Genomic DNA, 23,563 nt, shown 5'->3' with positions numbered 1-23,563 from the left:
TAGCGTAGTGTTTTCAAGGGTCATCCGCGTGTAGCTTGTGTCAAAACTCCACTCCTTTCTGTGGCTGAATGATGCCCACTGTCTAGATGTTTATCCACACATCGTGGATGGACGCCCGAGTCGGCTCTGCTCTTTTATCATCATGACTGAAGCTGCTACATACAAGTTTTTGTGTGAACGGGACTTTAATTCTTTTTTTTTTTTAATACTTATTTATTTATTTTTTAGTTCTCGGCAGACACAACATGTTTGTTGGTATGTGGTGCTGAGGATCGAACCCGGGCCGCACGCATGCCAGGCAAGTGCGCTACCGCTTGAGCCACATCCCCAGCCCGGGACTTTAATTCTTAAAGAGGTGATTTTGAGGTGCTTCCACAGGACTGAGGCTTGGTCAGCACCGCCACCCCTCTCCCACTATTTTTTTCACACTAGCATATTCTAGAGAAAGGACAAAGGCGGGAACAGACAGAGCAGAACAGAAGGATACAGAAATAGACAAAGAGGAAGAGCCCAGGAAGCATGGACCGGGTATCTGCCAGAACCCCAGGAAGAATCTTCCTGAGTGGGCCAGTGGGAGGGAGGCAGCACAGGACAGCGGGGCTGTGGTCACCACACTGAGAAAGTCACAGAAGCCCCAGGTGGGGGGCATATCGGTGCTGGAGAGCATGTCTTCCCTCATGTGTCACACTGGTGGGGAAGTCACCCGAGGGTGGGGATGAGTCATGGCCTGGAATTGAGAAGGAATTAGCCGGTGAGAAATGTAACCAGTCGGGGCAGTGGGCTGGGCCCGTGCAGCAAGAAGACGGGAATTTTCCACTCTGCGGCAAGCATCCAAGACCAGCTGAAAGAAGAGCTGCCGCCCGCCCTTGGGGACCTCACCCTGCCTCTCACTCCAGACACTCAGGTGGCCCCAGAAATGTGCCTGGCCCTGCAGGAGGCCCTCAAGATGGCACAGGCCCCGGGGAGGCCAGGGTCAGGAAAAAGGGGCAAGTGAGGGGTCAGGGGTAAGCCTAGAGAAGCCATGGGCACTTGGGGAAGGAGATGTCATTTCTGATGTGGCGAAGCAAGGAGCCTTGTGGAAGAGCTAGCCTTCAGAAAGCACTGTAAAGAGCAGGTGGAACTGGAGACGTCAAAATGTGGGGTGGGGGGTGGCAGGAGAGAAAGCATCAGGATGGGAAGCCCAAAGGATGAGGCTCGGAGTAATCCTGCAGGTTCAGGGAAAGAGTAGACGGGAATTCGATGGCAGAAGCCCCGTTGACTCTGCTGGAAAGAGGAGGCATAACATGATGTCCGTCAGAGGGTGGCGGGAACCGTGCCTTAGCTCGGAACCCGAGTGCCCCTTCCTTTACCAACTTGAACAGATCATCTTTCCGCTCTGGGTTCAATCTTCAATAAAATAGGGGGCTTTGATCAGCCTAGTATTCACAATTCTGAAACCCGAGAAATTTCTGGAGAGTTTCCCTCCCCCCAACTTAAAATTATGGAAAACAGCCGAGTGGGTGAGCTCTGGAGTCCCTCCCAACCTGACACCCAGGGGGCTGGGAAGAGGTACGACCTCCCATTCCCCACCTGGCTTCTTCAGCCCTGAGGGCCTGCTTGGGTGCCAGGCCCCTCCCGGCTGTCACAGGGTTTGGGCTCAGGCTGCACAAACCCCCCCAGGGGGCTGAGGTCAGTGCTCACAAAAGCACATCCTTCCTGCCAGAGTCAAACAGGACCAACAGACAGCACAGTCTATAATGGTGACAGTCACTATACTGGTGACAATCATCATGATCCTCAACTAATTTTAATGGAACCGTGGTTGTATGCTGGGGATGGTTCTAAGATCCCTCCATTGGATAGATATTCGTAAAACCCAGAGATTTAAACATCACAGCAATCATTTGAGGAGGCTGTTAGTATAACCCCCACTTTAAGTGATCATAGGGGAGAGAGGAAGAATTTCTCTGTAAAAGAGCCCAGAGAGGACACCTGTCATCCTGTTGTTGCCGCTGTTGACCGGTGACGAGTTCTTGCTCCCCGATGTTGAAGAATAACACCAAAGAAGCACGCCGAGGCAAGGTCAGAGTAGAGATTAGAAATTTATTAAAGGACAGCAGAAGAGACTTCTCCCAGAGGAAGAAGGGGACCCAGAAGGTGGGACACAGGTGGGCCAAAGAAGTAGTCTGAGCAGGAAGGACTTCATTATCACTTCTTTGTGATGGGCTATCTCCAAATCTGCTGGGAGCTATTCATTAATACTTCTTTGAGGTGGACTTTGGCCTAGGGCCTCTTTGGGACTTCATTAACATTCCATGAGTTGTCCTATGTTGTCCCTGAGTCATTCCCAGCATGGCCTCCATTTTAGATTTCACTCAGTATTAGACCCGATTTACCTAACTACACTGACTACCTAACTTTAAATCTGGCTTCACTGTCATCCCAGCAGCTCAGGAGGCTGAGGCAGGAGGATCACAAGTTCAACGCCAGCCTCAGCAACTTAGCAAAGCCCCATGCAACTTGGCGAGACCTGTCTCTAATTAAAATATAAAAAGGGCTGGGGATGTGCATCAGGGATATGGTTCAACCCCAGATACCAATACATATCTCATAAAGATGCTAACTGCACACAACAGGCTACCTCAGAATCTGCCTTGAGAAAACTTCTGCCAGCTGAGGGCTCTGATTTTACTCAGATTGTATATTTAAGATCAATAAAAGTAGATAATTGGAGAAAGGAATAATCCAGACCATGCAATACTGTGGGGTATTTCTAATTTTTTTATTGGTGCCTTACAGTTATATTTAATGGTGGGATTCATTATGCCATCTTTGTGCTCACACACAACATAATTTGATCAATCTCATTTAACACTGCGGTTTGGAGGAGGCCTCTGTGGATGCTGACAGAGACAGGGGGGAGTGTACAAATCCCTCTCCAGGATAGAATCTGTGTGGGGATAGGCCAACAAGCCCCGGAGGCCTGGAAATAGGGTTTAAATCTACTTTGGAGGATTGTAAGGAAGGCCCAGAAATTGAAAGTGTCTTCATCTGTTTTATACTGCTAGAAGAGAATGACTGAGACTGCATCACTTGTATTTTTTAAAAAGACATTTATTTTTTACAGTCTGGAGGCTGGGAAGTCCAGAGTCCAGAGGCCCACGTTTGAGGAGGCCTTTTTGCTGTGTCATTCCGTGGCAGAATGGAGAAGAGCCAGGGAGCATGCGCGTGCACACTCTGAGAGAGAGCTGAGTCTACTTTTATAACAAACCCAGCTCATAATAAGGTCAATGCATTAATCACCTTGTTGAAGTTCCATCTCTCAACACTTGTCGCCAATGAGGGACTTAATTTCCAACACATGAGCTTTGAGAAACACTTTCAAACCACAGCAAACAGCTCTTTCGTGAGACCATTTCTCAGGAGCTCAGTCTCACCCTGGCTGCTTCCTGCAGGAGGAGGGGTTAACTCACCCTGGGGGGGGGGGTAGGGCTCCCCAGGAAAGTCTGCACCCAGCCCCACACCCACAGGAAGCCCAGGGCAGACAAAGAGACTTCTCTGCTCATGCAAATCAGGAGTGACAGTGTCTCTGGTCACCCTCTAAACAAACCATTCCTTCGCCTGGTTACCCACCCCGGTGCCTGAGGAGAAATAACTAATGGACAGAGATAATCCGGTGAGACTGGGGGAGTCTTTGAGAAGCACAGAGCTGTGGAGAGGTAGGCTGTTAAAACATGCCTGTGGTAAAGATGTGAAAACCCTCTAAAAGCAAAACACAGTGTAAACACCAGAGGAAGGTATGGGGGGGCACACTTCTGGCTCCTTCCCCTTACTCCACCCCTTCTTCCTCCTCCCCTCTTCCCCGGTGTTTGGATCAGGCCCAGTGAAGCAAGCTCTTGTGTGCTTCCACGGAAGCAGTGGGTTGTCTGGCTCTTCCCTGCAGGCAGGAGGAGCCCGGGCAGGGAGGGGTGCAGAGCACCGTGGCTCCTGGTCCTTGGCCAGCCAGGCACCTAGCTGGGTCCAACCAGGCATGGGCAGGCACTGGGCAGCTTGTACTGACCCCGGAGGAGCACCCAGTCCATCCTCAGGGTTCTCTAGGGGGACAGGGACATAGGACCCTAGAGACACAGCACTCATTTCAGACAAGCCACCAGCAACAGCTCTGAGCTCCAGAGTGGGAGGGAACAGGACAGAGAGAGTGTTGATGGGACCGGGGCGCGTCCAGGAAGGCTCCCCAGAGAGGGCTGAGGGGGGAACTGGCCAGGTGAGCAGGAGCTAGGGTCACTGGCCTATTCACCGTCTCTTCAGCAAACATCTAAAGCTCCTATTAAACAGACACTGCTCAGGAGCAGAGGACACAGGGGTCAGCAGAACTCAGCTTCTCCCCTAAGAAACTCAGACCCAGAAGAAAAGAATCAGACATAACTATAAAAATATAGTTATGGAATAAAGACTGCATCCAAATCTGCACACGTTGATGTGTGAGCAGAGAGGAGAAGTGGGCAGCCTGGCCCAGGTGACGGATGAGGGCGGGGGGCTTCCAGGAAGGCCACAGGGCAAGGCACACCAGGCAGAGGGACCCGTACAAAAGAAAGAGAAGTCTGACGGGAACCAGGCAACCATCTCACCAGGCCCAGCACGTGGTGCCCAGGGGAGAGGACTGGGCTGAGACTCAGAGGGCTGTGGGTACCCAGCTGATAGCCTGGGGGATGCTGGGGAGCGTTGGCATGAGGACACGGTCACCTCAGCCTGAGAAAGGTGGGGCTTGTAGGAGAGGGGACACAGATGGTGACCCTGGGGCGGAGGTGCCGACAGTGGGGTACAGCAGGGAGAGCAGCCTCAGGAGCAGGCCCCCCTCAGTGTTTGAAGTGAGGCCACGTTTTGATGATGTTGTACAAAGCCTGCCCAGGGGACAGAAGGTTAGCCACATCACTGTGGCCCACCAGCAGGTAGTTGGGGTCCAGGTACCCCTTGACCACGGCACACTGGATCAGATCCTGGGCTGTGTCCAGGGAGGCCGCATTCGGAGGTTTTTCTGCAAAACATATTTACTCCGTCAATCATTAGAGTATCAAGGTGCTGGTTCAGGGCAGGGACAAGCAGCTAGATTCCACTCTCTCCTCTTCAGTCCCCAATAAATCCAACCATCACCCTGACCCACAAATTCACAGGAACTGTGGCAATCAGACACAGAAAGAGGACAAGGCTCTGTGCTCCCCACTCCCCATGGCAAAAGTTTCTTCCAGTAAGTCAAAAGCCGCCCTGGAGTACAACTCCAGCGTGACACACCACTTCTTAACAAGAACAGAGCAGATCCAGGACCAGCCGGGCCTGGGCCATAGTCAACACTGTTGCCATGGTTACCAAGGAAGAGGACACATTTGCCAGCTGAGTCATAACAGCCCCAAAGTTTGCAAAAGATATTTTCCCTACCTTGCCCCACGCTAGCTTGAACATGGGCATGAAGTGAAATGGGGCTGGGGGTGGGGAGGGGCGAATTGGGGATAATGTTTTGTCTGGGAGGGGCTCTTGATGGCATGTGATAAACCCAACCTGATCTTTTATTAAATTGGGAGCCCTCTCACCACAAAGCCATGAAAAGCTAATTTCGGCTTTACTATAAATTACTGCAAATTCTGAACCTGCTTGGAATGCCTGCCCGTGCCTTGAACTCACCCATGCCTGGCTCTCCGACCAGATAGCAGCCCTCTCTCAAACTTTAGTGGCACCTCATAAATATTGGCCTTCCCTGGCCAGACAACGACCCTCTCTGAGGCTCTAATGGGCTTCATAAATTCTGATGTTGGGGCCAGCAAAAAATGTAAACTACCATTAGTGTGATGCTTGTCAGAGTCCTGTTATCTGTAACCCCCCTTTTGTGTAACTTTCTGGGCTATAAAGCTGGGCTGCAGGAAAGGTGGGGCGGCTGTCTTGTTCCTGCTGTTTTGGGAGGAAAAGGCAGTCCGGCCGGTCGAAATAATAAGCTTGCTTTAATTTGATTTTAATTGGAGTCAGTGGTCTTTTCTTGCGTCCTGGTCTAACATTTTGGAGTTCCCCAGCGAGATGACCCTGCCCGACCAGACCACAAGACCAGACTGCTGGAAATTCTGAAGCCGGCTTTTGCTCCAGGGCTCCGGGCTGGAGAGCCACTCTAGGGGGTGCGCAACTTGAGACGTTCCAAGGCCTCGGAGTGAGCCTTCGGTCCCCGGAACCCTGCAGTGAACTGCCGCACTAAAACTATTAGCAAGCACCTGGTGGAGGAGGCCTCCATAGGTAAGTGGCGCCTTTATAACATCTGATATCCGGTTAAGGGAGATCTCTTCTGATGACAGAGAGGTGGCCTGGCGAGGCTCACATATACTCCTGTCCGGACAGTACGAGAAATCGTTCTGTCTTCTGTTCTGTTCTGTAGGGAATTCCTCTGGAAGGGTAGAGAGGTGCCGACGGGCACGCACGCACTCCTACCCCGGAGCTTTGGCAAGACGTTGCATTGCTCCTCTGTTTCTGTTTCGGCGCCGGGTTTCTGTTTTCTTGTTTTTGTTCTGTGTTCTATATGTTTTTTGTTTGTTTGTTTTTGTGCGTTTTGTTGTGTGATTTCAGTGATAGAAACTTAAGGATATTGGACGTGAAAATGGGTAATAAAGCAAGTCAGCCTGACACCACTTTGGACTGTGTTTTAAGGAACTGTGATGAACTGTACCCCCCTTTGTTAAGCAGGAGGAGAGAAGCCCCTAGCTGGCTGCTTGAAGCACCTCTAGTGCAGAGGGCAATGCCTGCTGGGGACCTAAGAACTGAGTATCTCCCAGGTTAACAAGTGAGACTCCTTTAAAACCCCTTGTCCCTCCAGATCAAGAGAGTCACAACCTTTGGGCAGAGTTCCCGGTGTTTCTCCTTTGTTAGCAAAACAATAAAACTCCCTTTTTCTTTTTCTCAAAACCCTGTCCTCATTATTAAATTGGCATTAATTGGCTCTAAGGTCAGGAACCAAACTTTCAGTTACAAATTTTGATACCCCCCCACCCCCAGAACTTTTTGAGAACTGACTACTGAAATGTTAGGAGATGAAATGTGCTTGGGGTGGAATCCTGTAAGTAAAAGGAGGGACTGAGGGACTCCCAGCAGCTGCCGAAGCCCTGTTGCTTCGGGGATTCCCTCCTTCTTTCCCTGCACTGTAAGGATTATGCCACCTCTGTCTTCTTGAAAAGAGAAAAAGAAAAAGGAGACACTTAATGCAGTAAAGTCGCTATGGAGACCCTTGATTTTATATTTCAGATTGCTCCTCTGTGAAAACATCTGGTCCCCTTGTGGGGACATCTATGGTGCCACTGGTGTAGGAGATTTTTCTCTTATCTGCTCTGTTTTAAAATGTTTCTGTCAGCCATAGTCTGGAGCTCCTCTCTGTCTGTCCTGTGTCTTTGTTTCTGACCCTTTAAGACATGTGCAATAGTGTGTTGATATTATAAATTGTTTCTTGGGAATGATCTTGGCTGAATGTGTATCTAAAAGATGATGTTTTATTGTAACAATCTGGTATCTGAATGGGTTTTTGATGCATTGCACAATGCTGCAGTTAAAAGTTGGGTTTAGGTAGTTGTTTAGTTTATGATTTCAGATAATTCATGCCAGAGAACTTAAATACTTAGGATGGAAAACTAAAGAACTCTACTTCCAAGTTGGCAAGTAACTTCCCAATCATTCAGTCTTTTTTCACCAATTTTGAATTGGGTAGCCTGGGAAAATGTTACTGTGTGTACCAGTGCATTAATTTGGACAAGGATAGTAAATCATAGTATGGTATCTGTTGACAAAACAAGATGTAAAGATATAAAATTTTGTGAATTGTATCTTAAACTTGTATCATAATTTTCAACATTGGAACCTGAAAATTATGACTTATAGTTAAAATGCCTTAGGCCTGAGGTGTCTGCTCAGAATAGCAGTTTTTCCCTGCTCCTTCCAGACCTCAGCCAGGACTTATGTTGAAATGCAAATGAAAGAAGCCTGCAAGCTCAGTAGGAGACTGATCTGAGACCTAAGGAAAAAAAGTAAATTGTATGGTATTTACTAATTACTGGCCAGTCATTTTTACTAGGACTCTTGTTTTTTTCCTTAGATTCTGTATTTTTTTGAGCTCATGATTTTGACCCTACAGACCTAGGTTAATGTTTTTCTGATCAGTCCTATCTTTGACCAACTGTGGAGTTTTTGAAACATTGCAATGGAGATTTCACCTGCGAAAAGCTACTAAGGCCTTTACTATTGTTATGTGTGCACACTTTTGTTATGTGTTGTATGTCTATATATACATATGTCCGTATATCATATATATGATATACAAATTAACATATATAAGGAGCGCTCATAAAAACAAATTTAAAAAAATGGATCCAAAGATCTTTAATTCATGTGATTTAAATGGTTCAATTTAAATTGGATAAACAGATAAAAATAAATGTCTTTAAATTTAACTTACAAGTTTTTCTAGGTGTTCAAAAAACTCATAAAATATTAATGTCTATAAAATGTCTAATATGCCTTGGTTCTAGGACTTTTCCTTCAACAAAAAATGGTTTACACTGTTCAATACATTTGTCTAATATTTTGATAAATAAGTAAAGAAAATTTGATATGGGATTATTCATGAGTACTTTTGTTAGATATCTGATTGATTTACTAAGGTCTGTATAAGTTTGTACTAAAGTCTGTATAAGATTGTAAAAATCAGTCATGTGTTAAAGAGACAAAAATTTCTTAAAATATAAGTTTACCCATAACATTGTGTTTATTAAGTTTTACTTTTTTCTAGAGCAAGCAACCATAAAAATTAAACAACTGGTTAAATAAGAACTGTTATTTTAGAGCACTGTACTGCCATTTCTTTAAAAGCTAAGCTTGGTTAATGTAGAAACATCAATGTAATTGTGATGCTGTTAATGTGCTCATATCTTCCAGGTATACAAGTCTGTAAGGTAGAAACTTTAAAAGAGCATTATATCAAGCTGGTGTTCGGAAGTTGTATGGTAAAAAAATATATTGGGGATTTATTTACCTGTTATCAATAAGATATGTAAAGTTTTGTTACTTCTTACATTGGGGAACAATTTAAATGTATTTTTAAGTTAATGAGAGCCTAATCTATGTAAAGGTTAAAACTTTCAGCCTTTCTTTAATTCATGTTTTAAATGTGATATCAAATGGTGTTAGCTAATGTTCATGTGACCTCAAACAATTTATGTAAACTTTGTAAAATGATAATTAAAAATACAAAGATCAGCTTTAGAACTAAAACACTTAAGAATTATAAAGAGCCCTGCCTTACCTGAGATGAGGCTCTGTGTCCCATCTTACTACATGTGAGAAAGACTATGAAAACAGTAGGCCAGATTTTAGTTCATTTAAAGTTATGTTCAAAAATTTGTTTTTTGTTGTTTTTTTTGTCAAGATTACTAGGATCTCAAACAGGGGATATAATGTATAACTCAGCCAAAAATTCAGGGTAGCTGTTACACGAACTAAGTGTTTTTACTCTTGTTAATTTTATTTTGTAATTTCCTTATAAGTGATCTAAAGATTCCCTGTTAGTGTTTTACAGAAGTGTTGCTTTAAGAACACAACATGGGTTAGTTTGAGATAATAAGCCATCACCTACAAGACAGATAGGATAATACAGATCCCAATTAATAAAAAGATAAATAATTATAAAGTTATAGACATTAAAGCCCAGTACTCTTAATATAAGGCTGTTAAAATTTATTTGCTGGATGTTTAAGATTAAGTTTTAAAATTAAAGTTAAATTAAAAGGGCCAGAAAAACCAATATTCGGCTCTTGCCCTCTGAGTCAGTCTGAATCCAGGGAACAGGGGACTTCTCTAAAGAGCTTTGCAACTCTGGGCCACATAACCTCCCGATCAGGGAGACTAATGAGACCACTGGAGAACAGAAAGCCAATCAGTGCATTTGCTATAAAGAGGAGAGTCATCAGAGAAGGGAGACATCCCTGGTGCTTCCGAGGGAAGCCACATGGTCAAGCAAGACCTAGACCCATCCTAGCGCAAATGGCACTAGCAGAACTGAGAAGTTTCCCCAGGAATGACTCCCATAAAAGCTCAGCTGACTGTTAACAATAGATAGAAACAAAAGTCAGTTTGACTGCTTCATCTTAAACACTTAGCAAAGACCGTTAAAACCAAAATACAGCCATTCCTGGGCATTTTAAATAATAATAATGATGATAATAATAATTATTATTATTATTTAAGGTATACACTTTATGTTAGCCTCCCAAAATAAGTAAGACTGGAGGCTACAAAGAAGGATTCTCAGACAGAAATGTCTGATAACTATAAAAAGAGACTATCAAGAGGAGCTGCCAGAGACAGAAGTTTTTAGTTTAAGGCCTACAGTTATTCCTAACCTACACAGGTAGGCTTCGTGTTTGCTAGTATGATTATCCAGCCCTGAGTAACAGAATTAAAGGTTTCTCTATTAGACACAGAGCTCATACTAGTAAAAAAATTTTGCAAGATCAGATGGCATTAAATTATTAAACTGTATCTTATGGGGAAGGACATCTGTAACACTAAAAGTTAAATGTTATGCTTACAGTCCTGATAACTGTTAAAGCCTGGTGAGGAAACTTCTATACAGTGACACGTTCCAGCTGCTGCAACATTTACTCAGTACTCATGGTTTTTGTTTCTCTCATAGAAGCACCCATCCCCAGATGACTTTACAACCTGTTCTTCCCCAACCAGACTTCAAACCGAACTGACTTCTAAAAGGCAACTCATGTCCCTCACGCCGTGCCTCCTCACATCACCCTCTCTCAGCTCAAAAGCCAAAATGAGTGACGCCTGTCTTCTTACAACAATGGAGCCAAAAATAAATAGATTATCAATATAAGTAATTAATTAAGTCAGGTAAAATCAGGGAGACCGGTTTGGGGTGAGTTCTAAAAATTTGGAGACTGTTACCTGAGGGATTAAAATTCCCTCAGTGCTCTTCCCCTACCCTATCAAAGATTTGAAAGGGACACATAAGAAAAGGGGGGAATGATAAACCCAACCTGATCTTTTATTAAATTGGGAGCCCTCTCACCACAAAGCCATGAAAAGCTAATTTCGGCTTTACTATAAATTACTGCAAATTCTGAACCTGCTTGGAATGCCTGCCCGTGCCTTGAACTCACCCATGCCTGGCTCTCTGACCAGATAGCAGCCCTCTCTGAAACTTTAGTGGCACCTCATAAATATTGGCCTTCCCTGGCCAGACAACGACCCTCTCTGAGGCTCTAATGGGCTTCATAAATTCTGATGTTGGGGCCAGCAAAAAATGTAAACTACCATTAGTGTGATGCTTGTCAGAGTCCTGTTATCTGTAACCCCCCTTTTGTGTAACTTTCTGGGCTATAAAGCTGGGCTGCAGGAAAGGAGGGGCGGCTGTCTTGTTCCTGCTGTTTTGGGAGGAAAAGGCAGTCCGGCCGGTCGAAATAATAAGCTTGCTTTAATTTGATTTTAATTGGAGTCAGTGGTCTTTTCTTGCGTCCTGGTCTAACACATGCACTCTGGACCAAGTCCACTTTAAAATATTCCACTGGCTCCGCCACTTTAGAAAGCGCCCCCCCCCCCCCCCCCCCCCCCCGCTGCCACCTGTGCCCCCAGGGTATTCCTGAGTATTCCGCAGGGGACTTCATCTCCCAGAACCCCTCTGCCCGTCTTCCTCCCTTACCTACGAAGTTGCCTATGAAGGCAATTCCTAGAGCAATGTCGTTGTATCCGTAGGTGTGGGAGCCTTGGACATTCCAGCCTACGCCTTCATACACGGCGCCATCCTGGCCCACCAGGAAGCTAGAATTGGGCAAAGGAAATGAAGACAGTCACCCCCGGGAGCAGAGTTTGTGCATTCGTTCCCTCCACCATTCATTCACTCTCTCATCCATCGTCACGTACTGTCTGAATGTCTCTCGAGTGCCAATGTGCACAGAGGCCCCAGACAAAGACACCGTCCACCTCAATGTGCCTTTGTCCTCACCACTTCCCGAATCTGACCCCCTAAGAGGACTAGTGACCTCCTTGGCACTAAATACAGAGGACACTTACCTCTGGAAAACACTGACCCAGCTGACCATGATCTTCCCCAAGCCCACACCATCCTGATCCCCCCACTCCGCGACTCCCCTGGGTCTCTCTGCCACCCCACTTCCCTTCACCAAGAGTTGTGATCTTTAGGACCCTGGACTCCTTCCTTGGGACCCTGGTCTAGCCCTTTCTCTCTTTCCACTCAAAGAATTCACCCTGAACAATCATCAGCTGCCACGGTTTCAGTCATTGTCTATAAAAGCCACCTGTCTTGGGTGTGGTGGCCCACGCCTATAATACCAGCAACTAGGAAGGCTGAGGCAGGAGAGTCAGAAGTTCAAGGCCAGCCTCAGTCATTCAGCAAGGCCCTTGAACAACTTAGTGAGACCCTGTCTTAAAATAAAAAAATAAAGAGGGCTGGGGAAGTAACTCAGTGGTTAAGCACCCCTGGGATCGATCCCCGGTATTAAAAAAAAAATTGCTGAGATTAAGTTACAAATGAAATTTCTCCTATGCTAACCCTAAATCTACTCTATGAAAATCCAAGGCACCTCCCAAGTAGCTTCTGCTATTCCCTTAGTTTAACAGGTTTCTTCATCTTACAGTTGGCATAAAGGGAATCAAAGGAGCACATTTTAATCTCATTCCCTGTCTTCAAACAGAAAACGTATCATTGTCCCTACTGTAGAGACGAGACAAAAACCACCCACAGAGGTTAAAAATTTCTGTATCTATAAACAGAGCGAACGGCAGAGCACAGCAGCCTTCTAATACCGCAGAGAGTCAGTGTGGGCTTGGGCTAGACAAGGTGGTGGGAGAGCAGGGCCTTGGCCTCTGACTGACCAGAAGGGGCTGCAGAGAAAGTGTACACCCGCTCAGTGGCCTCCCTGGGGGTCTCACAGTTTGCTTTATCTCTACTGCTTCCAGAGCCTTCTTTTCAGGGTCTCCCCAACCACTCTTGGATAATGTGTGCACGAGATAAAAGTAGCCTACCAATGCTCTAATGACTCTCAGTCTAGAGTCTTGCAACTCAAAATGCAATGCCTTAAGTGAAGTCCTGCCACAAAGGCAGGGCTCAGGCATCGCCAGCTCCTTCCCAGCCCTCCTTTCCACAGCCCTGAAGAAGCAAGGGGTCATGCGCCCGTGGGTCCCACTTACTGATAGCCGATGTCACAGAAGTCTAGCTTGTCCATGTGGAAGGACTGTATGTCTCTGACGCTGCTCAGGCAGTCCATGGACACACTGCAGCTGGTCCCGGCAGTGTGGATGATGATGACGTATCTGGCTGGGAGGCTCATGTGAGGGCAGTGTGTCTCTCTGGCCTCCCAAGCAGACCGTGGGGTGATGTCGGGGCAAGCTGAAGAGAGAGGGAAAACCAAGAAAGTGGGGATTTGCCTTTGCTCCTTTGTGAACAACCTCACCACCACAGGGTGAGTTATACCTCCGTCTCACCCCAGTGTCCAGCACCCACGGGCACATCCTAACATGAACTTGACTCTAGGAGTTTGGAAAGTTCAGGAATGGATTGTCTGGGTCAGGTGGCTGGAGCCAAGGGACAGGGTTCTGATACCTACAGAAAAACTGCATAAGCAAAAGGGAACACTGTCAGTCAAACAGAGGAATGGCCATCTTCTTTAAATAACAAAGTATACCTGCATGTTTATGTACGCGTTACAAATACGTGTATATGATGTAACAAGACTGATAAGCAGAAATCAGCTCATTTTTGAACTGATTATACGTATATGGAAATTATTCAAAAATCTATTTGAAAATTACAAATGTTAAGGAGTTATCATTCTTGAAGATGGTACCTGTTATATATAAGTCACGGCAATATTATTTTAATGGGATAGAGAAGAGTCCAGGAAAGTGCCTGTTATGGTTTGGATATGAGGTGTCCCCAAAAAACTCCAGTGTTAACACAGGAACATTGGAGGTATTCCAGGTAGACTGTGAGAGCAGCAACCTAATCAGCCCATCCTGGTTGGAATGGAGGAACCAGGCAGTGAGTGTAGGCAGGTGAGGTGTTCCCCACGGAGCTGGATCCCTGAGGACATGCCCTGGAAGGGGTCGTCTTTTGCTGTGGCTCCTTCTGCCCATCCCCTGCTTCACAGCTGCCATGAGTGAGCAGCTTTCCTGCACTCTGCCCTCCACCATGATGCTCACCTCGGTCTCAGAGCAATGGAGTTGGCTGAACTTGAACCAAACCTCTGAAACCATGATCCCCAGATAAACCTTTCCCCTCCTAAGAGGGTTTGCTGGGTATTTTGGCCACAGTGACACAACTCTGGCTCACACAGCGCCCTCTCAGAATTCTGCAGGTATTGACATGGTGATGGGTGTGAGATGTTCTGGATCCAGGAAGCCCAGGAGATCTCAGCAGGGGAGAGCCCTCCCAAGCGTGTTTGGGTGGTGAAGAGGAGCAGTCTGAGGCAGGGTGAGGGTCTTACCTTTACCGGACACCCCTGGGTGCTGAGGGGCCAGGCAGGTCTCTTCTTTCAAGAGAAGTGGCTGAATGTACCTGGGTGACAGGTGACCCTTCTGGATGGCATAGAAGATCAGGCCCTCTGCAGCTGATAAGGCAGCTGGGCTGGGTCTGCTGCCTGGAAATGGATGACATGGGACACAGAACGGTCAGTAGTCCAAGCTGGACTGGGGAAGATAAGATGACCACCTGAGCCCGAGTGACGGGTGGATGGACAAAGAGGAAACTGGTCCAATAGCTGGGACAGAGGGTCAGAGCTATTCAGACACACTCTTCCCAATGCCAATTGAGGCTTTATTTATCTGCTCCATCTGTGGGTGAAGGACCAGAAGGAGGTCAAAGATGCATGCAAAAAAGGCCCACTGACCCACGGTGAGGCCCCGCATGGGGAAAAGGGTGTTTCCTATGTAGTTGCCATGACCAAGCATGTGGCAAGCTCTCTACATCCATGAACTCGCAGTTCTCACTGGAAATCCCTGAGAAAAATGCCATTATTAGCCTCAGTTATCAACTGGTGCCAGTTATTATCTATTAGCTCTCGACTCCACCCCTGCTCTGAGCTCTCCTCCGCTTTGGTTTTGTGCAGGATTGCACTTGGCTACAGTCCTACACACTGCATCTCTCTGGCTTCCTTTCCCCGTGAGCTCTGGTCAGGATCTACGGTGGAAGACACTGGAAGAAGAAATACCCCATGTCAGGGCGTCAGGGTCAGATAACTTCAGACCCCAGAACTGATGGCGATCACTGTGAGCCCCAAAAATGTGCAGGGTGGCCTCAGCAGGACGGGGACGGTCATAGAATCCAGTGGAGGAAAGAACCTCAGGAGACGGGTGATTATCAGAGGATGGGCATGATTTCGGCTGAAAAGGTGAAAGCGTTGAGACTGGAGATGAAGGAGGCTGTAGACCACTCTCTGGCAAAGAGACCACGGGGATCGGCCATTACCTATCTTATTGCCAAAGAAGGCAATGCCCAGGGAGACGTTGTTGTAGCCTTGGGTGTGCGAACCCTGGACATTCCAGCCGACACCTTCGTACACCCGGCCATCGTCCCCAACCAGGAAGCTGCCAAACAAGGAAATGTGAGTTTAAGGGGAAATCTCTGTAACAGAAAACCCCTCACTAATCCTCAGTGGCAAATGGGATTCTAGATGCTCATAAGTAAGCACTGTGCTTCAATAACACATAACAGTCAGGGGGACAGAATGACAGATGTTAGACCTCTAGGAGACACGGGAATAGACTTCAACGTTTTACTTAGCTTACTTGTGCTTTCCGGAATCTCACTTTAAAATACGCATTTGTTTCAAAGTGGAAGTTGAATGTGTGACTTTCAGGGACATTTATTCAATATTTTCAAGGGCTTGAGAATTCATTAATCGTATTTTTAAATTACGGGACCAAGCACTTGAACATTCTTTCAAACAATGACCCGACCCTCAGGAGTTCCTTTTAAAAAGTGCCTTTTTCTTTGGTTTCTCCTTAGGAATTCCTTCAAGCTCTTCTTTATCATAGAAACTTTTTTAGAATGTTCTCTTTTTTTTTTTTCACTTCACTTTGAAATCCAAGGTGTGTTCATTTTTATTCTCCCTGCTCATTCATTTCTGCCTCTTTATAGATATACTCCTCGTTCCAGGCTTCAGAATTGATATTCTCACAACTCTTGCCATATTGAGCTTTACTACGTCATGAGTTTCCGAAGCTAACTGAACACTGAAGGACGTGCACTTCCCCAAAGTCAAGCAAAGACCCTGCATTCAGTCAAACTGACTTCCCACCTCACAATGAGTATCAGGGTGGGAGCCCAACACGTCCACCAAATCCCCTGCAGAAGCCTGAGGTTAGTCCAATATGAACAGACCTCCAGGGCTACAGTCAGCTGTAAGAAGTGGATACAGTTAAGTGGTCACTGTAGAAACCTGACTTCCAGGTGCAGTGGTTGAAATCGCTTACACATGCTGTGCTTAAGTAGGCAAAGCCGCAGTGACCATGGCAGGGCGGTGTAGGTACGAGAAGCGGGGACAGGAGAGGCACTTCGGTTAACACAGTCAAAACAGCATCCCCAGAGGGTGAGCTGAGATGCCCCTCCATCCTAGGGATGGCCGTGGCTACAACCAAGATCTCCAACTGTTCTTACTTATTAGTGTTTCAAAATAAACAAACCAGCAGGTGTGGATTATCCTTTCCAAGTTGGATAATTCAGACATCATTTCTGTTTGTCTTTGGGATTCTGTAAGACAAAACCCCATTCCAACTCTCGCTTTCTAGATAAATAAAGCTAAATGGAACCATATGGTGATTCTATTCCTAGCCTTCTGATCTCCACAGATGGCCACAGGGGTTGTACTAAGTGAGAAAAGGTGCCTGGCCTCAATATCATCCTTAGTGTGGATAACTCCATACACGGAGCAAGGATCTTTCAGCCTCACATTTTTCTTTTTTGTTAAGTTGGTGCATTATAATGACACATGATAGCGAGCTGCATTGTGACCTATTCACGCATGCACAGAGACACTGTGGGCCAGTTTCATTCCCCAGTCCTTCCTCTCCCCACCCCACTCCCTTCCTCTACGGTCTCACTTCTAATTTCATGAGATCGCCCTCCACTTTTGTTTTCTCTTTTTTTTCTCTTTAGCTCCCAATATAAGAGAAAACGGACTTTCTGAGTTTGGCTTACTTTACTTAATGCTCTCAAGTTCTATCCATTTTCCTGCAAATGATATCATTTCTTTCCTCCAGGTTGAATAAAACTGCACTGTGTGTATACGTCCCACATTTTCTTGTTAATGGCCACCTAGACTGGCTCCATAGTTTGGCGATGGTGAACTGTGCTGCTGTAAACCTGGGTGTGCATGGATTGCTATATCATACTGACTTTAATTCTTTAGGATGAATACTGAGGGGTGGTAGCTGGGTCCCGCGCTGGTTCCACCCTAGTCTCTTGAGGAAGCTCCGTGTTGATCCCTGTAGAGGTTGCCCTATCTACAGACCCAGTGGTGTGTAAGTGTGTACTCACTTTGGGGCCCTCCTCCCCACCATTCCTCATGCCCACCCCTCCCTACGTGACCCTGGGGTGGCCCTTCAAGGTAATGAGTAGGAATTCACCACACAGGGACTCCCTGTGGGGGGATTGGAGGGGACAGGGCTGGACTAACAGGCAATCTAGATGCTATCCTGGGTACATGCTCCCTTCCTGTGTCACTCTGAACAAATTCACAGCATTCTCACCTGGAAATAAGGAGGATGCTGTTTCCTGCACCCACTCTTTCACTAGCTGGGCGGGCCTCACTGGGGGATACCTGTGAAGACCTCTGCCAACTGTGATGCTTGGTGAGCTCCCGGGGGGCATCTATAACTGTCACACAACCTTCCTCCCCTCTTCTCAGGACTTCCCAAGGTCAAAGTCCACCTGAGGACGTGGCTCAGAGTTGCCCCTCCTAGTGATCTCGGGAGGGCTGTGGATTTTGTTTGATCTCCTTTTTAACATTTTTTTAAATTCATTATGAAAGTAACATAAATGGAGCCCAGAATACGGGAGAAGGAGAGGAGGGGGGACGGGACACATCTTTGGATAGGGGCTTTGGGCCCCGACTGGCCGCTTACTTGAACGCTACATCGCACCAGCCTTTGCTGTGGACGGAATGGAACCGTAGGCCCCGCAGCATCTCGCTGCAGAGGGTCTGCTCCTGGCACTCCATCCCCGTGAGCTGCTCCGTGATGAGGAAGGGCACGGGTGGGCTCAGGGGGGCCCTGCAGGTGAGTGGTCTAGCCCCCCACTCCTTGCGGGAGACGATGGTGGGAAAGCCTGCAGGGGAGACACCAGATAGCGTGCAGCAGACCCAGCCCAGCCTGCCTGCAAGGAGCCCTTGGCGGGGGGGACCTTTACCACCTGCAGCCCCTCCCTATCTCCACAGCCCCATCTGGGCTCAGCGACCTCCCAGGAGATGCCTCGCCCTCGGCCTGGGAGGCAGGTTGGTCCCCAGACAGTCTCCCCTCACACGTACCTAGAGGACAAGCCCAGCTTCACCGCCTCCCTGGCCTGTAGGATCGCCCCTCCTTAAAACACCCCTAGCCAACACCCCACACAGAGCCCTGGGGTTCTGAGCCGCCTCGTCCATCCTTAGCATGGATGGTTAGGGTGTGTTTCCCTCCGCCCTGTTCTCTGCCTGTGTTCACCCAGATTAGTGACTCTCTGGGGGAAGTTCTGACAGCCTCACCCAGGGGCTGCAAGCACACAGGAAGAAGACTCTCTCCAGACGGAAAGTGTCCAGGGGCAGGGCTGCAAGACACCCACACAGGACTGGGCCGCTCCCAGAAGGTTCCCCTTCTCCTCCTCATCGGAAGAGCCCCAGGAGCTCTCTCACCCTGGGAGCTGGGGAGGGAGGGATGTGTCCTTTCTGCCTGGGTTTCGCTCCTCTTTCTTCTCCTGGTTTTCTCTTCTTTTCCTATCCTTAGACCAAGGAACCCACCTTTCCCTACGGACTCAGGACAGTCCCTGGAAGTCACTGACAGGCGAGCCCCTTGGAACTCTGCCCCCCTTACCCACTCCCAGCCCAGAGTGTCAAGTCCTGAGAAACCCCGGGCAACCCCCAAACAATCTCACCGTTGTGACTCCTGCCAATGAGCTGTGAGACGCTGATATACAGATCCAGAAGCTTCTCTGAGATTCTTCTGTCTAGGGTCTCATCCCAGGAGAACTGTGCGCCATTCCCTGCAGAGGTGCCTGCGTTGGTCCTCAGAGAGCACCTGGCCAGCTTGCCCAGGGGCACCTTCCAGACATCCCCACCCACAGCCCACGGTCTCTCAGCCTCCCAAGGCCCAGAACATCTTGTAGGAAGCAACAAAGGAGAACCATCGACATCTCTGGTCTCAGCCTGCCCTGCCTCCCACATCGGCTCCAAGGACGACTTTGTCCACCGTCCCTGCTCCAATCCCCCTCCATCCCCAAGTCTTTCCTGCTGCCTTATCAGAGCAGGGCTGCCTTCCTGGACCACCTGCATACCTGCTCATGCATCCAGGGGGCCATTATTTTGAGTCAACACTTCATACTTACATTAGGCACCTGTTGGTGCCACACAGATTTCTTAAAACAGACACACATGGGTCATGGGTCTGGTCTCAAAACACAAGTCCTACTGAGGGTTAGCCAGTGCCAACTTGTCCTCCTCCCCCATCCCTCATCTGGTACTGGTCAACACCAGAAGCCAGGGGAGCAATGACAACCGGCAACTGTCCCCAAGGCCACCTCCCACAGGCCAGCTCTGTGATGACAAAGACCCCTCAAATATGCCATCAGAATCGTGGCTTAGAACAACTTCATGACATAAGCAAGGCAAATACCGGCTCCCTCCACAGGTGGGAAACTGAGGCTCAGTGAGGCTTATTACTTGAGCATTATGCTGTCTCACACTTTGTATCCAATCCTCAAACAACTTTAAGAAATTAGCAATATTATTCTTCCATCATGGAAGCAAATAAAATGCAAAGATTCTGGTTAACTTGTTGAAGATTATAGCAAATGACAGGCAAAGTATTGGAATAGGGATCTGTCAATTCCAGAACAGTGCTCCAAACTGAAAAGCTACACCACCCTCTAGCAAAGGAGGAGCTTTGAGGGGCAATCCTGTTATGCAATGTAAAGATGTCATTTGTCACTCAACAAAAGTACTTCTGATGCAAGGGAAGAAAACTTACCCCAGGCCTGGTGACTCAGAGCAAAGAGGACGAGAAGCAGGGGCAGCATCCTCACGTGACCTCAGGTCAACGACAGAGTGCAGGTGGTGGCCTGGGAGGACGGTGACCCTGGAGAGACACTGACAGTGAATATGACATGCTCCCTCCTTAGATAGAGCACTCACATACCACTGGTGCCCGTTTCTGCTTCCTGAGGGCCAGCACCTGACTCAGGCTTCTCAAGGTCCTCTGCACACACCAGGTGCTCAATAAAGGTGAGGACACTAACGGGTGGGGAGAGTCGTGGCTAGACATGGGCATTTAGTGTTCTCATATTTCTTGATTACAAATCAACCCTGCGGGGCTATCTTCACAGGTAGTGCTTTGATTTTACATCTGTCCCTTACAAAATCCCTCCAAGGTAAACCTGAACACCATTTTTGCAGATAAGAACACTGAGGTTCAGTTGGACCAAATGACAAGGTTTGGTCTTCAGACGGTGTCCTGTTGGAGAGTCAGAGGAGTGTAAAGTCATCGATTCGGTTCTTCACTTTACAAAGATCCCTGACCTCAGGATCAGTGAACCTCAGGATACGGTCTCCAAAGGCCTGCCCCAGGACCCCTCCCTTTCACTAGGTCCCCCCCCTACAGTTTCTGCCATTGCCCAATTGTCCATTCAACGATGAGCCCATCCATGAATTAATCTATTGATAAGATCAGAGCCCTCGCGACCCAATCACCTCGTGACCCCAAAACCCCAACACAACACTGCTACACTGGGGACTAAGCCCTCAACGTGGGACCCTCTAGGGAAGAGTATAGATCCGAATCTTAACATTAGAAAATGAGAATAGTGACGGCAGTTACCGGTCACCTTCTGCAGTCCAGGTATTTTCTGAAGATTCCATGGACCATCTCATTAAGTCCACACCTACCATCAGGAAACAGCCTCAAGCGGTTTAAATCATTTGCTTGAAGTTCCCCAGTGTTGTGATCTGGATTTGTGAAATCCCCCAAAGCCTCACATGTTGAAAACTTAATCCCCAGTGCAGCAATGTTCAAAGTGGAGCTTTAGAGAAGTGCTGGATCATGAGAGCTCTAATCTCACGATCGTGGGATTGTCTAACCACGATGCTCACCCAAGGCCCCTAGCAATGGAATCAGCTGGCCCTGGACTGAGTCCATGAGCCAAAATAAATCTTTCCTCCTTTAGGTTATTTTTCTCAGGTATTTTGTCACAAGTGCTGAAGAGCTGACTAACACACCCAACTACCCAGAACCAACCTCTACTTCTCAGGTCTGTCTGACCCAGAACCTCTGCCTGAAACCACAACCTGCCTGAGTTTCTGATGGCAGAGATTCTCCATGTGGCCCCAGAAGACAAACCACAGAATCACTACGGTCCCCACCACCACCATCTCCAGGAATTTTTTCTGCTCTTTCAGACAGCAGTGAATAGCGTACTCATGTTCAGTCAATATGAAATATCAAGCTATCAAGCAAAATGCCAACAAACTATAGAAGGAGGTTTAGATGAGAGAGATGATGGGATAAATCATCACCTTCATTTAATACTTCAGTCTCCAGGTGGAAAATTCTTAGAACCACAGCTTAAGGGTTGAAGATATAGGAGCTTCCTGGATCAGGACAAGCAAGCTCATAGCAAATAACACCAGGATTTCATTCATTTAGGAAAACTGTGCACCAAAGACAAAATGACCCCTTCACAAAAGAGGCAGTCACCAAAGACGTGTCTGGGACAGTGTTCAGCCTTCCTCCTTACCCAAACAGGACACAAGGATTAACTTTCCCAAGACGGAAACCCTGTAGCTGGCCTCCAAGAAAAGGAGTTGGCCCCTTGTAAAAGTCCTAGAAGCCACTGCCAGTCCTGATCAACGAGAGGTTTGGATGACGGTCACTTAATGGTGCTTCCCCAACCACGAAGGTTAATGTCACAAACCCTGCCCCACACCTCTCCCATCATACAACTGAAGTTTGAGGCCTAAATCCAGCCTCCATCTCCCCAGGGACAGGACTGTAGTGTCTCCCACTGGCACCTGGAGCTGCAGACCCGGAGCTGGCAGGGTAGGTGGGCGCCCTGGCTCACGTGGCCATCCATCTCTACCCTTAAATAAATAAATATCAGAGCAGGAGACAAGTGACACGTAACAGGGATTGGACAGAGAGGGAAGGGATTGTGTGGAGGAAACTCCAAGACCCACAGCCTTGGCGAGAAAGATCAAGGAGGGCTAGTACCAAAGTCACCTAGAAACATGGAGAACAGAAAAGAGTCCAAGACGGGGGTCAGGGGAACTTTCTCCACCATGTTCACATTTTAACCTGATGGAGTCCAGGGCCTTCTTGGGGAGGGGGACTCTGAAGAAGAAACACTCAGACTCAGAAATACCTACAAAACCCTGCGCTGTCCTCGCCCAGCGGGTCAGGGTGCAGTCCGCTGGCTCCTCTTTGGCTGGCAGCTCCTTCTCCTCCAGCCTTCCCTCTCCCCAGCACTAGAGGGCGCTCCTTCCCTGGGAATGGCGCACTGCGGCTCGGGCTTCTCCGAAGGAAAGGAAAACCTGGGATCCCCGACAGAAGACCCAGGACAGAGGCTCCAAAACTGGCTGCCTCCGCAGCACCCAGAGGAACTCAGGTGAAACCAGACTGGGCTGGGAGCACCTGGGGACCCGCCCTGAGAATGAGCCCAGGAACCTCCTCCCTGGGAAAGGACAAGATTGCCCAACCTTCCCTGAGCTCCTTCCTCATCCCCAGCCAACCTGGGGATCCTGGGGACAGGTGGGCTGTGTCCCTGACATCTGGAAGTGTGGCATCCTTGGAGACAAACGTGCTTCAGGAGTCTCAAGACTGCAGACGGAGACCTCTCACCAGCACCCACCCAGCCCCCTTCACCCAGGGTCCCTGCAGGGTCAGGATGGGAGGAGAGAAATCTGCTCTCAGGAGGCGGCTCACCACGTGCCATCGTCGGTACTTGTAACTCTGTAGTCACCATGGCCATTCATGACCCTCCCCTGCCTCCGATCAAACTGTTCCCTGACACAAACCAAACCTTTCTACCTCCTCATCCATGCCTGACGGTGGCCCTGACTCCTCAGCCCCGTCCCCCTGAGCCATCTCTGAAAAGACGAACCCATGAGACTTTCTGCAAAAGTCACCTGAGTGGCAGCCCTTCAAAGTGGCACTGCTCAGACCAGAGGTCCTAAAACCTACTCTGCCCACCCGCGAGGGCCCTTGAAGAGCCACGCGTCCTGCACACTGATTGGCCAAGCCATGCTCTGCAGGGACAGAGGCTAGAAAGGTCTCTCCCAGGAGCCGGAGCCTCATCGGCCTG

The 23,563-nt window shown here is 48.1% G+C and overlaps 1 protein-coding gene and 1 long non-coding RNA gene across 2 annotated transcripts; one reads left to right on the top strand and one right to left on the bottom strand.

The window, feature by feature from the left end:
* Positions 1-4,494: 4,494 nt before the first annotated feature.
* Pglyrp3 (peptidoglycan recognition protein 3) lies at positions 4,495-23,194 on the bottom strand. Its single transcript, XM_078027867.1, has 7 exons — positions 23,185-23,194; positions 18,148-18,349; positions 15,491-15,609; positions 14,511-14,663; positions 13,216-13,414; positions 11,708-11,826; positions 4,495-5,014 (listed from the first exon to the last, which is right to left on the bottom strand). The coding sequence occupies exons 1-7, from the start codon at positions 23,192-23,194 to the stop codon at positions 4,836-4,838; spliced, it is 981 nt and encodes a 326-aa protein (XP_077883993.1). The 3' UTR covers positions 4,495-4,835.
* Positions 5,526-11,126, top strand: LOC144368508 (uncharacterized). The gene is made up of 2 exons (XR_013428268.1): positions 5,526-6,252; positions 8,932-11,126. It is a non-coding gene; the product is annotated as an uncharacterized LOC144368508 (long non-coding RNA).
* Positions 23,195-23,563: the final 369 nt, after the last annotated feature.

Source organism: Ictidomys tridecemlineatus, chromosome 11 (genome assembly GCF_052094955.1).
Source record: "Ictidomys tridecemlineatus isolate mIctTri1 chromosome 11, mIctTri1.hap1, whole genome shotgun sequence".
NCBI lineage: Eukaryota > Metazoa > Chordata > Mammalia > Rodentia > Sciuridae > Ictidomys > Ictidomys tridecemlineatus.
Note: the sequence above shows the minus strand (reverse complement) of the source record. Positions and strands in the feature narration are given on the sequence as shown.

What these genes read in the sequence shown, in the direction of transcription:
- Pglyrp3 (XM_078027867.1), bottom strand. An exon ending in CTTCTTTGGCAATAAGATAG is followed by an intron (nt 14,664 to 15,490) that starts GTAATGGCCGAT and finishes ATCCATTTCCAG; the next exon opens with GCAGCAGACCCAGCCCAGCT. An exon ending in CTTCATAGGCAACTTCGTAG is followed by an intron (nt 5,015 to 11,707) that starts GTAAGGGAGGAA and finishes TATGTTTTGCAG; the next exon opens with AAAAACCTCCGAATGCGGCC.